The sequence below is a fragment of the Ceratotherium simum genome, chromosome 23 (genome assembly GCF_057802395.1).
Source record: "Ceratotherium simum simum isolate JZ-2026a chromosome 23, ASM5780239v1, whole genome shotgun sequence".
NCBI lineage: Eukaryota > Metazoa > Chordata > Mammalia > Perissodactyla > Rhinocerotidae > Ceratotherium > Ceratotherium simum.
This window is the reverse complement of record NC_141922.1, coordinates 20,931,103-20,944,523: the sequence shown is the minus strand read 5'-3', so window position 1 is coordinate 20,944,523 and position 13,421 is coordinate 20,931,103. Positions and strand designations below refer to the sequence as shown.

The 13,421-nt window shown below is 33.0% G+C and overlaps 1 protein-coding gene across 1 annotated transcript in view; it reads left to right on the top strand.

The window, feature by feature from the left end:
• MTBP (MDM2 binding protein) overlaps positions 1-13,421 on the top strand; it is a 77,092-nt gene that overhangs the window by 4,012 nt on the left and 59,659 nt on the right. Inside the window, exons 3-10 of the mRNA XM_087447492.1 lie at positions 1,863-1,936; positions 2,032-2,183; positions 3,795-3,853; positions 5,462-5,606; positions 7,160-7,277; positions 9,415-9,549; positions 11,636-11,730; positions 12,572-12,644. Coding sequence (XP_087303618.1) covers positions 1,863-1,936; positions 2,032-2,183; positions 3,795-3,853; positions 5,462-5,606; positions 7,160-7,277; positions 9,415-9,549; positions 11,636-11,730; positions 12,572-12,644 — 851 coding nt within the window. The remainder of the gene's footprint in view (positions 1-1,862; positions 1,937-2,031; positions 2,184-3,794; positions 3,854-5,461; positions 5,607-7,159; positions 7,278-9,414; positions 9,550-11,635; positions 11,731-12,571; positions 12,645-13,421) is intronic.

The window sequence follows — 13,421 nt, the reverse complement described above, 5'->3', positions numbered from 1 at the left end:
CTGAACACCAGTTTTTAAAGGAATGAGAAAGAGCAGCCTGAAAGATAGGTTGCACAGAAGCCAAGTATTTTAAGGAGAAAGCAGTCAACTGTGTCATCTGTGATTCCTTTCTTACCCTAATGTTGAGAGCTCAAGTAACAACAGAACTAAAAAGTGTCTGTTAGATGTAGTAACATGTTAGTTATTGGTGACTTTGGTGAGTGTAGTTAGAGTGGCATGTTGGAGACAAAAACAGATTGAAATAGATTTGGAGAGGAGTAGAAAAGGTGATGAAATGGAGACAGTCAAGTGTAGACAGCACTTTCAGAAAGTCTCTCCTTGAAGAAGAATAAAGAAAAAGATATAGTAGTATCTGGAAAAGGGAGGTGAATTTAAAGGAGATCTTTTTTTTTTTTTAATAATTTGAGAAATACTTGTGCAAATTTAAATGCTATTAGGAAGGAACTGACAGAGGAGGAGAAATTGAAGATGCAAGAAAGATAGTATAATCAGTGTCCTGGGGTCCCAGCGGAAGTCTGAGGGATAACCGTGTTGGAAGGGCATTGCCTTTTATGTGTTAACGGGAAGGAATGAGGAAAGACGTAATGGGAATGCAAGTAGGGTCATATGTTTGCTGACAGGATGTTATGGAAGTTATTACCTAATGGTTTCTATTTTCTTAAGGAAGTAGGAGGTAAAGTCTTTTGCTGAGATTGTTGGCAGAAAGTGGTAATAGGGACTTAGCATCTTACCTACCTTCCATGAGTTACCTCATTTACCCACATTTCTTCTTCTCCCTCCTTTGAATCCAATTTCTAACCATAGCTCTAAATTCTTCATAGTTGTTCTGACACACACCCTGGGGTGACCTTAATTTCATATCCTCGTAATATTACAATTTCCAAGAGGAGCATCTTTCTTTTTTCTTTAGGTTATAGTTACTCTTTAAACCCTCTCTCTCTAGCCAGGTTGAACCAGACCTTCATGATCTTTGAAGAGGGAATCGTTTTCCCTAAAATGACTTGCATGGTTTTGTGTGACTCAATAGTAATTGAATGGGTGTATTTTTCAATATCTTTATGGTAGATTTTAGTGTTTCAAATAATGATTAAAATAGATTTTGAATTGTGACTAACTAAAAGTATTCATTGCAAGTGAATAATTTTGCTTTTTAGGCAGAGATTTTAAAAAGATCCACGTAATCTATCTATCTATCTATCTATATATATATACACAGATGGTCCCCTACTTACACAGTGGTTTGACTTACGATTCAATTTTTCAGCCTAACAATGGTGTGAAAGCGATAGCATTCAGTAGAAACCATACTTTGAACTTTGAATTGTGACCTTGTTCCGGGCTAGTGATATGCGGTAGATACTCCCTTGTGGTGTTGAGCAGAAGCAGCGAGCCGCAGCTCCCAGTCAGCCATGCGGTCACTAGGGTAAACAACTGATATACTTACAACCATTCTGTACCCATACAACCATTCTGTTTTTCACTTTCAGTATAGTATTCAATAAATTACATGAGATATTCAATGCTGTATTATAAAATAGGCTTTGTGTTAGATGATTTTGCCCAACTATGGGCTAACATAAGTGTTCTGAGCACATTTAAGGTAAACTAGGCTAAGCTATGATGTTCAGTCTGTTAAGTATGTTGAATGTGTTTTTGACTTAAGATATTTTCAACTTATGATGGGTTTATTGGAAGTAACCCCATCGTAAATCGAGGAAGATCTGTGTATGTGTATATATAATATATATATATCTTGGAAAACTATATAATAAATATCAAAATTATATAATTCTTTAAGGATATATGCTATAATATTTGCTTATTTGTGCTTTTCTTCTAATAAGCGTGATTTTGTTTTCAAGCTTGTTCGGTTGGCGGTATACCTGGTTCCAAGAAGTGGTTCTTTGCAGTGCAGGCAATATATGGATTTTATCAGGTAATGGAAATAAAAAAATAGTCATTAGTGAATGTCTTTGCTAATACAAAAAATTCCATTAACCCATTATTTAATGCAATCTTTTCTTATATTAGTTTTGTAGTTCTGACTGGGAAGAGATACATTTTGGTGCAGAAAAAGATGAAATTGAAGATGTTCTTCAAACAAATATCGAAGAATGTTTGAGTGCTGTTGAGTGTTTTGAGGAAGAAGATAGTAATAGCAGGGAATCATTATCCTTGGCTGAGTATGCTTATATGCTTTTTATGATATCTTTAAAATATTTAACATTAGACAGTATTTTAGCCATGAAGAATGAAGATTAGATATTTTAGCTATAGTAAGGGAACTTTAGTTAATTGAAATTTTCAACTGTTCATTTTGGAAGACATTCAGCAATTTGGGCCTTTTATTGAGTAAAAGTCTTGAAAATGCAAAAACTGGTATGTGAAAATGTGAAGCTTCTTAAGCTTATGTAATTGCAGGAATCATAAAAAGTGATGTTTTAATTAATATGTCACTTTCTTAAAGATAAATTCTGCCTGATATTATATTTCAAGAGCTTGAATATAAACTTTATTTAAGGTTGGTAACTGGCATTCAGACCAAATTATCATTTTCATTTTGCTATTTAAGGCTGAGATATATGATTTCTTCAACTTACGTGTATCTTCAGCATTTCACGTACCTTTAAAATCCATAAAGAATTTTTGAGGATTATATAGATGATTGAGTTTACTTTTAGGTTTTTTGAATTGTGGTACAAAATATAAGTTGAACCAAGTGATATAAGTGGTGATGATTTGTTTTCTTCGTGAAATATCCCATCTTTGACTCGTAATTAATACCTTTCATTTTAGTCTTCCATAATATTTCATTATAAAAAACCACTTTTATTTCAGTATTCACATAATATTCCTATAAATTGCTGCAGACTTTAAAAATTTCATTTTTCTATTTTCAAATCATGTTTGTTTGTACTGATTAATGAAGAGAGACATTGTAGGACTATGGAAAGAGCATTGAACCAGGGGTCAGTAGAGGTAGTCTCTAGTTAAATGGTCTTAGGCCAGTCACTTAACTTCTCTGGTCCTTTGTTTTCTCATCTGTAAAGGGTTGAGATCCTTTCAGAGGATTTATAAGGTACCTTGCAGCCTTTGGGCGCTTATCATTCCTTATGTTTTCCCATCACTATTAAAAGATGGTGAGTGTAAAAGTAAATATTTCTACTAAGTGATCTAATAATTGTTTCCACAAGAGGGAGCTTGAAAACTATACTTTACCATAGGATGCCTTAAGTCTTTTACACAATAGTGGGTTTATAATAAAGGATTTAAGTACCTTTATGCTATATAATAAACTGTTTTGAGGAAAAAATTTTAATCTTATGGATAAAATTAATAGGTTTTGAAGAATTGGAGGAGGGCATCATACTTTCCAGTCAGGGCTGTTACATGCCATTCAGAGAAAAACAATATCCTTTATTTAACACTTGACAATACCTTTTAGGATTCAGAAAAATGTCCTATTAGTTATAATTTATGTTTAATATGCTAGATATAATTTAGGGAGTTTTTTTTCCTTTTTTTCTTGTTATCTGTTTGTTTTTGGGTGTGGCTGAGAACTTGGACTCAGCCTAGCTTCCACACTTAGTAATTATGTGACTTTAGGCAAATTATTTAAATTAAGGGTAATAATAGTATTATAGTAGTGCCTCATTGAATTGTCACGAGGATCAAATGAGATAGTGCATCTAACATAGTTAACAGTGTCTGGATCCATTTAGTTACTGTTACCTATTATGATTATATGTAATATGTATGTGTGGGTTTTTTTCTAACTTACCCTTTTATTTTAGTCTGTATGAAGAATCTGCGGAAAATTTGCATCAGTTATCAGATAAACTTCCTGCTCCTGGTAATATTTTATGACTGCTTTCAATAAGTTGTATCCTACCTTACCCTTGCTATGAATGAGTGATAAGTTCAATAATTTGTATCTTGCCTTAGACTTCCTATGAATGAGTAACAAGTTCAGTCTTTATGCTAGTGTTCTCATTTCTAATTTTGAAATTCAAAATGAAAAAAATTTCTTAATTGAACTTGATAGAAAACATACTGCTCTAGTTTAATAAGTACATTACTGAGACATTATAGTTCTCTTGATTGTTTTCATTTAGTGAGACAAAAATTAGAACTTAGAAAATTAAGTACCCGTCTCTGTTTCCTTATTTAGTTATCACTGAAGAAGAATCTTCCCACTATATACCATTATTTTCTAGAGTATTTTCTATAGAACACCAATCCCGTGAATAACTCCTGGAAAAGGAAGTTCTTTAACCTAGATAATTTGGATAACATTCGTTTATTGGTGTGAAGTCACTGTACTCATTATCAACTAGAAGGTTGTACGGTAAAAGAAGCACTTAGCATTTTTTTTACTGAACCCATTTTTTTCCTATAATGGAAAGCATATTTTTTGAAATACTGTATTATGCTATTCTTAAAACTGTTTTTTTTGTCTTAAACTAATCTTTGTGTTAATCAAGCAGCTGTCATCTAAAGCTTGGTACAATTTGACATCCACAAATAGTTTTGAAGAACTTTCTTTTCTGAATATTTTCATTATTGATGGTCATTTATTAAGCAGATATTTATTGTGTTTAGTATACGTCATGCATTGTACTAGGAGCTGAGTATACAGTGATCAGTAAAGCATATGTGGTTACCGTAAAGGACTTCGTAGCTCACAGTCTAATCCTTATATTCAAGATCATATTTTAGTGTAAAAGATCCTATATGGAAAATAACTGAATACATTGATAAATAAACATAAATTTTTTTAAATGTGTGAAATTCAAAATATGCATTGAAATATACAGTTGCTGTTTTGGCAAATTAGAGTACTTTCATTATCAGATTTTTATTTGGCTTCTGTTTTATTTTGATTTTTCTGGTCCTTCAGTAAACTTATAATTTTATAAAATTAAAAAAAAATTTAAAGTTTCATGAAATTATCCTTCTTTCTCAGGAACCAATGATGTCAGTATAATTGAATTTTCTGACTGTTTTATTGTCATTTAAAAAGAGAAATAATTTATTTGTACATTACAGTTTTATGCTAATTCATTCCCTTTTGTATAACAAAATTAAATATAGAAAAATGTAATGAAATTGCACAGGTTTTTTTTTCTCTGTTCAGTGCAACAATAGCATTGATGATCTCAAGAGCAATGTGTATAATTAACCACTGGTGCATAATTGGCAAGTTATTATGATATAGTTCATTGTTTTCTGGCATATGCTAGCTATTTCAAGATAATATGGCTTTAAATTAAATGATGAACATTTAAAATTTTTGAACTCCTAAAGATGTGTATTGTTTTGAAGAATTTCAGAAATTAAAGTTAAAATCCTCCTTTGTCTTCTAAATAAACATAAAATTCAATTTTTCAGGGTACTATTTTGAGATATTTCAGATCTAACATCTTTAAAAAATTATAAAAATGCCTTTTTCTCTTTCTAGGTAGAGCAATGATAGATATAATACTGTTGCCGTCTGACAAAGATCCTCCTAAATTAAAAGACTGTTTACATACTGTAGGAGCATTAAAACATTTAAAGGAATGGTATTCAGCAAAAATCACTATAGCAGGAAATCATTGTGAAATGTAAGCTTCTTTGTTCATATTTGATTACTGTCTATGTTGTCTGTTTTTACAATTAACATGCTACTCTGTTTTTAATAGACAGGGTTTGAAGATTATATTTATTTATTTATTTTTGTGAGGAAGACCAGCCCTGAGCTAACATCCCTGCCAATCCTCTTTTTTGCTGAGGGAGACTAACCCTGAGCTAACATCCATGCCCATCTTCCTCCACTTTATGTGGGATGCCTCCACAGCATGGCCTGACAAGTGGTGCCTTGGTGCATGCCCGGGATCCGAATCCGGACCACCAGCAGCAGAGTGTGTGCGCTTAACCACTATGCCACAGGACTGGCCCCTGAAGATTTTATTGTTTTTTTTTTTATCTCTTTTTTTTGGGGGGGGAGATCAGTCCTGTGCTGACATCCGCCAATCCTCTTTTTTTGCTGAGGAAGACTGGCCCTGGGCTAACATCCATGCCCATCTTCCTCCACTTTATATGGGACGCCGCCACAGCATGGCTTGCCAAGCAGTGCGTCGGTGCGCGCCCAGGATCCGAACCAGCTAACCCCGGGCCGCTGCAGCGGAGCGCGGGCACTTAACCACTTGCGCCACCGGGCCGGCCCCTGAAGATTTTATTTAATGTGACAAAATAGTTTTATGTCATACTGTGATTGGAGATTTATCTATTGAGAAGAATCTAGATTTTTCTTATTTCATACTTTACGTTGCTGAGATGTTTAAGATTTTAGTAAATGTTATCAATGCTGTTTTATAACTGTTATTGAGCATTAATTCTCCAGACACAGTGTGCTTTTAAACAGGCTTGTATTGTCCAGTGAGCACCATGATGAATATCATGGATACATGGACACACTGGATTTGTAATGTCATATTTGTTTTTTGTGCCAATATAGAAATAAATATATACTGTTGTGTTTTATGGCATTTTAATAAAGATCAGTTGTCTATTACAGTTTGATTCTGAAGTAAGTATTCAAATTGGATTTATTATCCTCATGATTTTTTCATTTAACAAGTATTTATGGAGCACTAACTTTGTGCCAAGCACAGCAATAGATGCTGGTGGGTTAAGGAAGTGAGATTTGATTTTTTTCATTGAAGTGAGGAAGAAACAGGAATGCTAATAGTCATGATAGTCTGTGATAAGTGCTATTATGGAATTCTATACAAAAAGGGAACAATTTAGGAGAGCAATTTTCTTTTTTAAGATAAGGAACTGGCATTGACTCTGTGTGTTTATGTGTGTGTGTGTGTGTGTGTCTGACACATTTAAGCCAAGTAAGAGGAAAATAGATTTCTTCATCATTTAATACTTTTACCAGTATTAAAAGTAATTTCTATTAATTCATGGTGCTGTTGGGATTAAATGAACATGTATTGGCAACTCACTCAGAGGCTGACTTAATGGGTGTTCTATAATATTTTAAAAAGTAGATAAAAGCAGCAATATAAACTTTGCATTTTTTCCTGTTAGTGTTGTAGTTAACTATAACCATTAAATATAAGTAAAATCTAAAACCTTATATTTAATTATCATAATCTTTTATTTATAGAAATTGTCAGAAAATTGCTGAATACCTTTCTGCTAATGTTGTATCTTTAGAAGATCTCAGAAACGCTATTGACTCAAAGGAATTATGGAGGGGAAAGATTCAGATATGGGAAAGAAAGGTAAGTGGATTTCTCAATTATCATAGCTTGTAAAGCAGGCCTTTTATTTACAACAGAGATAGTTTAAATGAATCTTAATGAAAATATACTTCATAAGGATGTTCTAGAATAGCACTACGTAAAGGGAACTTTCTGCAATGATGGAAATGCTCTATCTGTATATTACTACAGTAGCCCACTAGCTTCATATTGTTACTGAGCACTTTATATGTGACAACTTCACCCCAAGAACTGTATTTTTAACTTTATTTTAATTAATTTAAATTTAAATAGTCACAGTGATTATGTTTTGGACACTGCAGTTCTAAAATGTAATATTCTTTTAAAACATAGAATTTGACATTAGTTGAGTTCGTGTTGTTTATCCAAGCGGCTTTGTTTTATTGCATGTGTAAACTACTGGAAAACTGCTTAAAATGTATTCTTTTACCTATAATACCACCTTAGGTGATCTCTGCCCTCTACTAGGCAGTTCTTTGATTTTAAACAATTTTTTTTAACCTTACTAGACCCCAGATTTCTCAACCACAAGATAAGAATACTACATTAGTTGGATCCTTCTAATCTTAAATTTCTATGAGTTTCTAGTTCTATTTGGCATCTATTACTATGAATGAATATGTTTGGTGTTTTTTTTTTTTTTTTTTATAATTTTATTTATTTATTTATTTTTCCCCCAAAGCCCCAGTAGATAGTTGTATGTCATAGCTGCACATCCTTCTAGTTGCTGTATGTGGGACGCGGCCTCAGCGTGGCCGGAGAAGCGGTGCGTCAGTGCATGCCCGGGATCTGAACCCGGGCCACCAGCAGCGGAGCGCGAGCACTTAACCGCTAAGCCACGGGGCCAGCCCTGTTTGGTGGTTTTTAGGAGTTGTGTCCATGTTGAAATGTGTTCCTAGTATTTTATGTATTTGTGTATTTTACGTATTTTTGTATATGGGCAAAACTAAAATTAAGTTTCTTAATATTTGTTCAGGGTGACATGGGAGCATGAGTAGGCCCTTCCGCTCCTATAAAGGTTTTTTGCATTAATTACTAGACATTTTTTCCCTTTTCCAATTCACCCTTAATAATGGTTTAATAAAACCTCTAATAGGACAAGAGAATCCTTCTTATTGATTTGAATGCTGTATCATCCTTGTCTTAGGAAGGTAAAATCTTCAAGTAAACCTTCTCTGCAGGTGGTTTTAATGTACACAGACCATGTAGCCACCTGGAAGAGTGCAGGATACGATTAGCTAGAAGAATTGCTTCTGTATACATTTTCTGAAACTGCATGTTTATATACGGACAAATAAATGGCTGGCAGAGTTCTTTTCATATGATTCTTTTATTCTTTTATAAATAGGAAATTAAATGTCTGTATCTCCATAGGATGCATTTAAAATTTGAAATTGCTTTTTTGGGGGGAGAATAGCTCTTCGTCTAGAGGTGTTATAGTGGTTAAGAACATAGATTCTAGAGTTAGATTGCCTGCACTCAAATCCCAGCTCTGTTTCTTGCTGGTTTTGTGTGACATGTTGGGTAATTAGCCTCCTGCTGCCACAGTTGTCTTTATAAGATAGGGATAATAAGAGATCCTATCTATGAGTTCCTATCTCATAGATTTTTATGAGGATTAAATTATTTAAAGCACAAAGTAACCACTCAATAAGTGTTAGCTGTCATTGTTTACCATTACTGTTATTAGCACCCCTACTATTACTACTTTTGAAGGAATTGATCTTTTTCAGCAACTTATATTGAAAGCAAACTGTGTGTGGGGCACTGTGCTAAGGATCTAGTGGTGAATAAGATATACAGGTTCTGTTTTTGCAGAACTTTCAGACTGATAGGAAACCAGATATTGAAGAAGTATATGTAAAGGAGGTTGTTTGGTTCTGTGGTTGCATAGAATGGGCTTAATATACTTTTATGGGCTGGTGAAGGGCTAAGGAGACTTTTGCATCAAAAATCCATGTATAAGTTAAAATAAGAAGGGTGTGTACATATGTGGAAGAACTACACTTTGAGCTGAGGAAACAAAAATATATTTACATGTGGTTTTCCTCTCAACTTTTACATTGCGATAAGATGTGTTAATCTTTATAATTTTATTCATGATGTCTGTAACTGTGTTCTCTTGGTTTCTTTTCAGTTTGGATTTGAAATTAGTTTTCCTGAATTTTGCTTAAAGGGAGTCACACCTAATAATTTTAGTACATCTAATTTAAATACTTGCTTTCTTGCCAAAAAGATAATATCATCAAAGGATAAGAATATTTTGCCAAAGGTAATCTATGTTTAATTTATTTTGCAGTTATGCATTCATGCATGTTTTTGTTCCTATATGTTTGAATCTTGAATTAACATTACTAATATATGTGCTTAAGTGTGCTCACTTGCATAACTTTTATTATAATTATAATTAAGTGCTTAAATTATATTGTGTTATCAGCATTGAATGTTGGCAAAACAATAGTTGTTTTAGATTTTTTTAAAAAGTGGGATAATCCTAACTTTAGATCAGTATAGTCCTGAAACTACCTTTGGTTTGAACTTTGCTGGGTGACCTTTCTAAGACTCAGTGTGGAGTATGGTATAGTGGAAACACAGGCTTTGATGTTAGGTAGACCTGGGTTTGAAAGCCGACGTTGTTACCTTTGAGGTATTGTAACCTTGGGTAGATTGATTAACTTATTTGTGAAATGGAGACAATAATAACACATCTATCTTTCAAAGTTATTGTGAGGGTTAAAACAGGTAAGAAATTAGGATCCAACATATGCTATAGTGCCTGATATACGCTTCCTTTATAGTTTAAGAAATGTTCGTTCTTGTCTCATATCTCTCTACTTTTATTCTTAAAATGCGAGTAATCATAAAGTATAATAGTTAAAAAGGGTTGAATTGGCTTTTTTTTTTACATTGGGAAAATAACATAGGAAGAGGTATTTATATAGAAGAACTTTAAAAATTCACTTTAAAAGACCCCATTCAAGAATTATGTGAAACATAATGGTCATGAAGTTACAAGGATGTCAGATTGATGGGTAATATTTTCTGATCAAAGGGTGGTACAGAAAAGGGCATATTTCTGATGTGAACACATTTCCCAATAGTTGTTCAGAATTGCTTACCTTAAGTAACTTATCATGGTCACATTTCACAGGAATATTAAATTCTTTTCTAAAGATTACAATCATAAGATTGATGACCTCAACTTCTCTTCTTTGGTAGTACATCATTCAAGTATGAATAATGTTTCTAATCTTTGCTGCTATTGAAGAGAATCTTAGGGTACAACCTCTTCAATAAATATAAGTCTTGTACCAGCCCTGGTGGCCTACTGGTTAAGTTCGGTGTGCTCCACTTCGGTGGCCTGGGTTCAGTGCCCGGGCACGGACCTTCACCACTTGTCTGTCAGTGGCCATGCTATGGTGGTGGCTCATATACAAAAAAACAGATTGGCAGCAGATGTTAGCTCAGGGCAAATCTTCCTCAGCCAAAAAAATAAAATAAAATAAAAAATAAGTCTCTCTCTCTCTCTCTCACTATATACATACTCACATGTATACTATATACATACTATATATGTGTGTATTTATGTGTATATATAAACTCACATACATACTATATATACACACGCGTACATACACATATCATATATTGTGAAATTACTCAGTTTTCCACAAGTTTAAAACTTTGCATAGTTTCCTCAAAATGTGTTTGCTTTCCTTTGCCCTTCTTTTGAAGCACTCTAGTCCCAACTTGAAATACGTGTCCTCCTTTACTAGTTTAGTTTTAGGCTCTCCCCGAAGAAATACTGTAATTTTATTTCTCTAAGTAGGGCTTTCTTTGTTAATTAGCACTCTTGGCTTCACTACTTCTCTCTTTCATTTTTTCAGTATTTCCTCCAAAGATTTTTTTTTTTTTTTTCAAATCTCAGCATACTACTCAACCTAAGTTCATCTTAGAGTGTCTTTTCTTTCTCTTTCTCAGTCTTGCAGACCCTCTTAATTTGTTTCTTCCGCATCCTAGCATCTGGGGTCATGTGTGTCTGTCTTGCTGCAGATAAACAGGAAAAGTTGAGAACTCTTGTCGTCTGTTACTTGCCTCTTTCTATACTCATTTTCTCCGTGTTAAAACTCTTCCTGGTTACTAAGGAATCTCCATGTCTGTCTCTCTACTCTGAAAGGTAGAATTAAAATGGAAGAAATTCTTGTCTGCTATAGAATATTAAATGTTTGGCTTGCATAATGTGTAAATACCTGCTTTTTAAGATCCATTTTAAAGTTTTAAACCCTAATCACTAATTTGTTCACTTTTATTTTATTTATAGTATATAAAGTAATACCTAATTTTGATTTCTTTTCTAGGTTTTCCATTATTATAGCCCTGCTTTAGAATTTGTGCAGATGATAAAATTATCAGATCTACCCTCCTGCTATATGTCGGACATTGAATTTGAGTTGTATCCTTTCATTTACATGCTCATTTTAGATTACATTTTCTATGTGAGGTAGAATGTTTCCTGGTACCACTCCACATTTAGATATTTGACCATCCTGGTTTTTTGTTTCTGTTTTTTTTTTTTTTTCACTAATATTTAGTATCCTTTTCATTGCCATTGTTTTAAGAGAAGTTCTACAACTTGCAAAAAAAAATCCTCCTTCAAGAAGTACTATATTTATGCTTCTAGAATAAGCAGAATTCCTAGTGTTGCTCCTCATTGCATATGGGGTAGGGAAGAGGGAGAAACATTAGGTATCTGTGGAGAAAAACAGAGTAATTTATATACTCCTTAAATGTTCACATGTTTCTCTTGCCCTCAGCAGGATGGATGTGTAAGTGCCAGGCCACTGTATCTTTTTATATACTTTACTTAAGTAAATATAAATGCTATCACATATATCTGTAAAGATTCAACATATATTAAATTCTCTTTTAAGAAAATATATCTAAGAATATTTAGAAGTACACCTAAGAACAGAACGTTTTGTATGAAAGGAAGTAGTTTTTGGCTGGAAAGGTAGCACTAGCATAGTGTTCTTGAATTTTTGTTCAGAAGGTACAGTTTTATATGTCTCTTGTTCTGATAGTTTATAGTAATACTAGTCACAGTAGCACTATTGTTGGTATATTCTCAGAACCAAAAAATAATTATCCTTGAAAGGAGTCATTGTGAGTTCCTACAGTTAAAATTTTTCAGAAATGAATTTAAGCACCTTGTGAATTGGAGAATGAAACTTATTTTAGGGAGTAGAACTGTTTCATAGTTACCATTCCATCAGTTCTTTAACTCCATAATACAGGAGCTTGACAAAAAATAATACCAAACAGAATTCCATGTTGCTGTTGGAGCAGATTTCTTCTCTGTGTGGCAAGGTATAGATAGTGTGTTTTTTTTTTTTTTAACTTAACATGAACATTTTTTTCACTTAACATTTAAGGATTTGTGAGAAAAGGGAATGTAGTGTGTTAATCTGTTGTTGTGTGATGATTTGGTTTCTTTAATATAATTTTGGTCCTAATTCATATTAAGATACTTTGAACTTTTCATAATAACTCCAAAGTCTTCTGCAGACATGAAGTGATATTTTGCTTTTAGAAGAGATTTTCGAAAATAAGCTTCATGACTGGTGATTGCTTTAAAGTTGCAAAATTTTAGAACACATTAGATTTTTGTTAACATACTCCTTCAACCTGTGGTTTCAGTTCTGTGAGAAGATATTTATATGCTTGCATTATCTTTTTCATGGTAGGACGGGTGGGTGGAAGTGAGAAAAATTTCTAAAGCTTCACTGAATTATCATTTGTAAGTTATCAGTTTCTCTTCCTTAATTCTGGTGATGTTTAGGAGAATTGTAGCTATTTCAGTAGTTACATATATATACATACACATACATATATCTATGATGATATGATAAAATTGGTATATTTAAAAAGCTTTTTAACTACAGCATAACAAATTTTAAGTGGAATCATCTATCCAAAGTCAAGTACAGTTTTAATAGGAAAAACTAAGTTTGCTTTTCTTTCTCATTATTTGTTCAACTGCTATGTTTCTATGAAAACAATTTTTAACGTACAAACTATTCATTGGCAATATTTACATAACATTTTCTTATTGTTTAACAACAAATACACTATTACCAAACAATC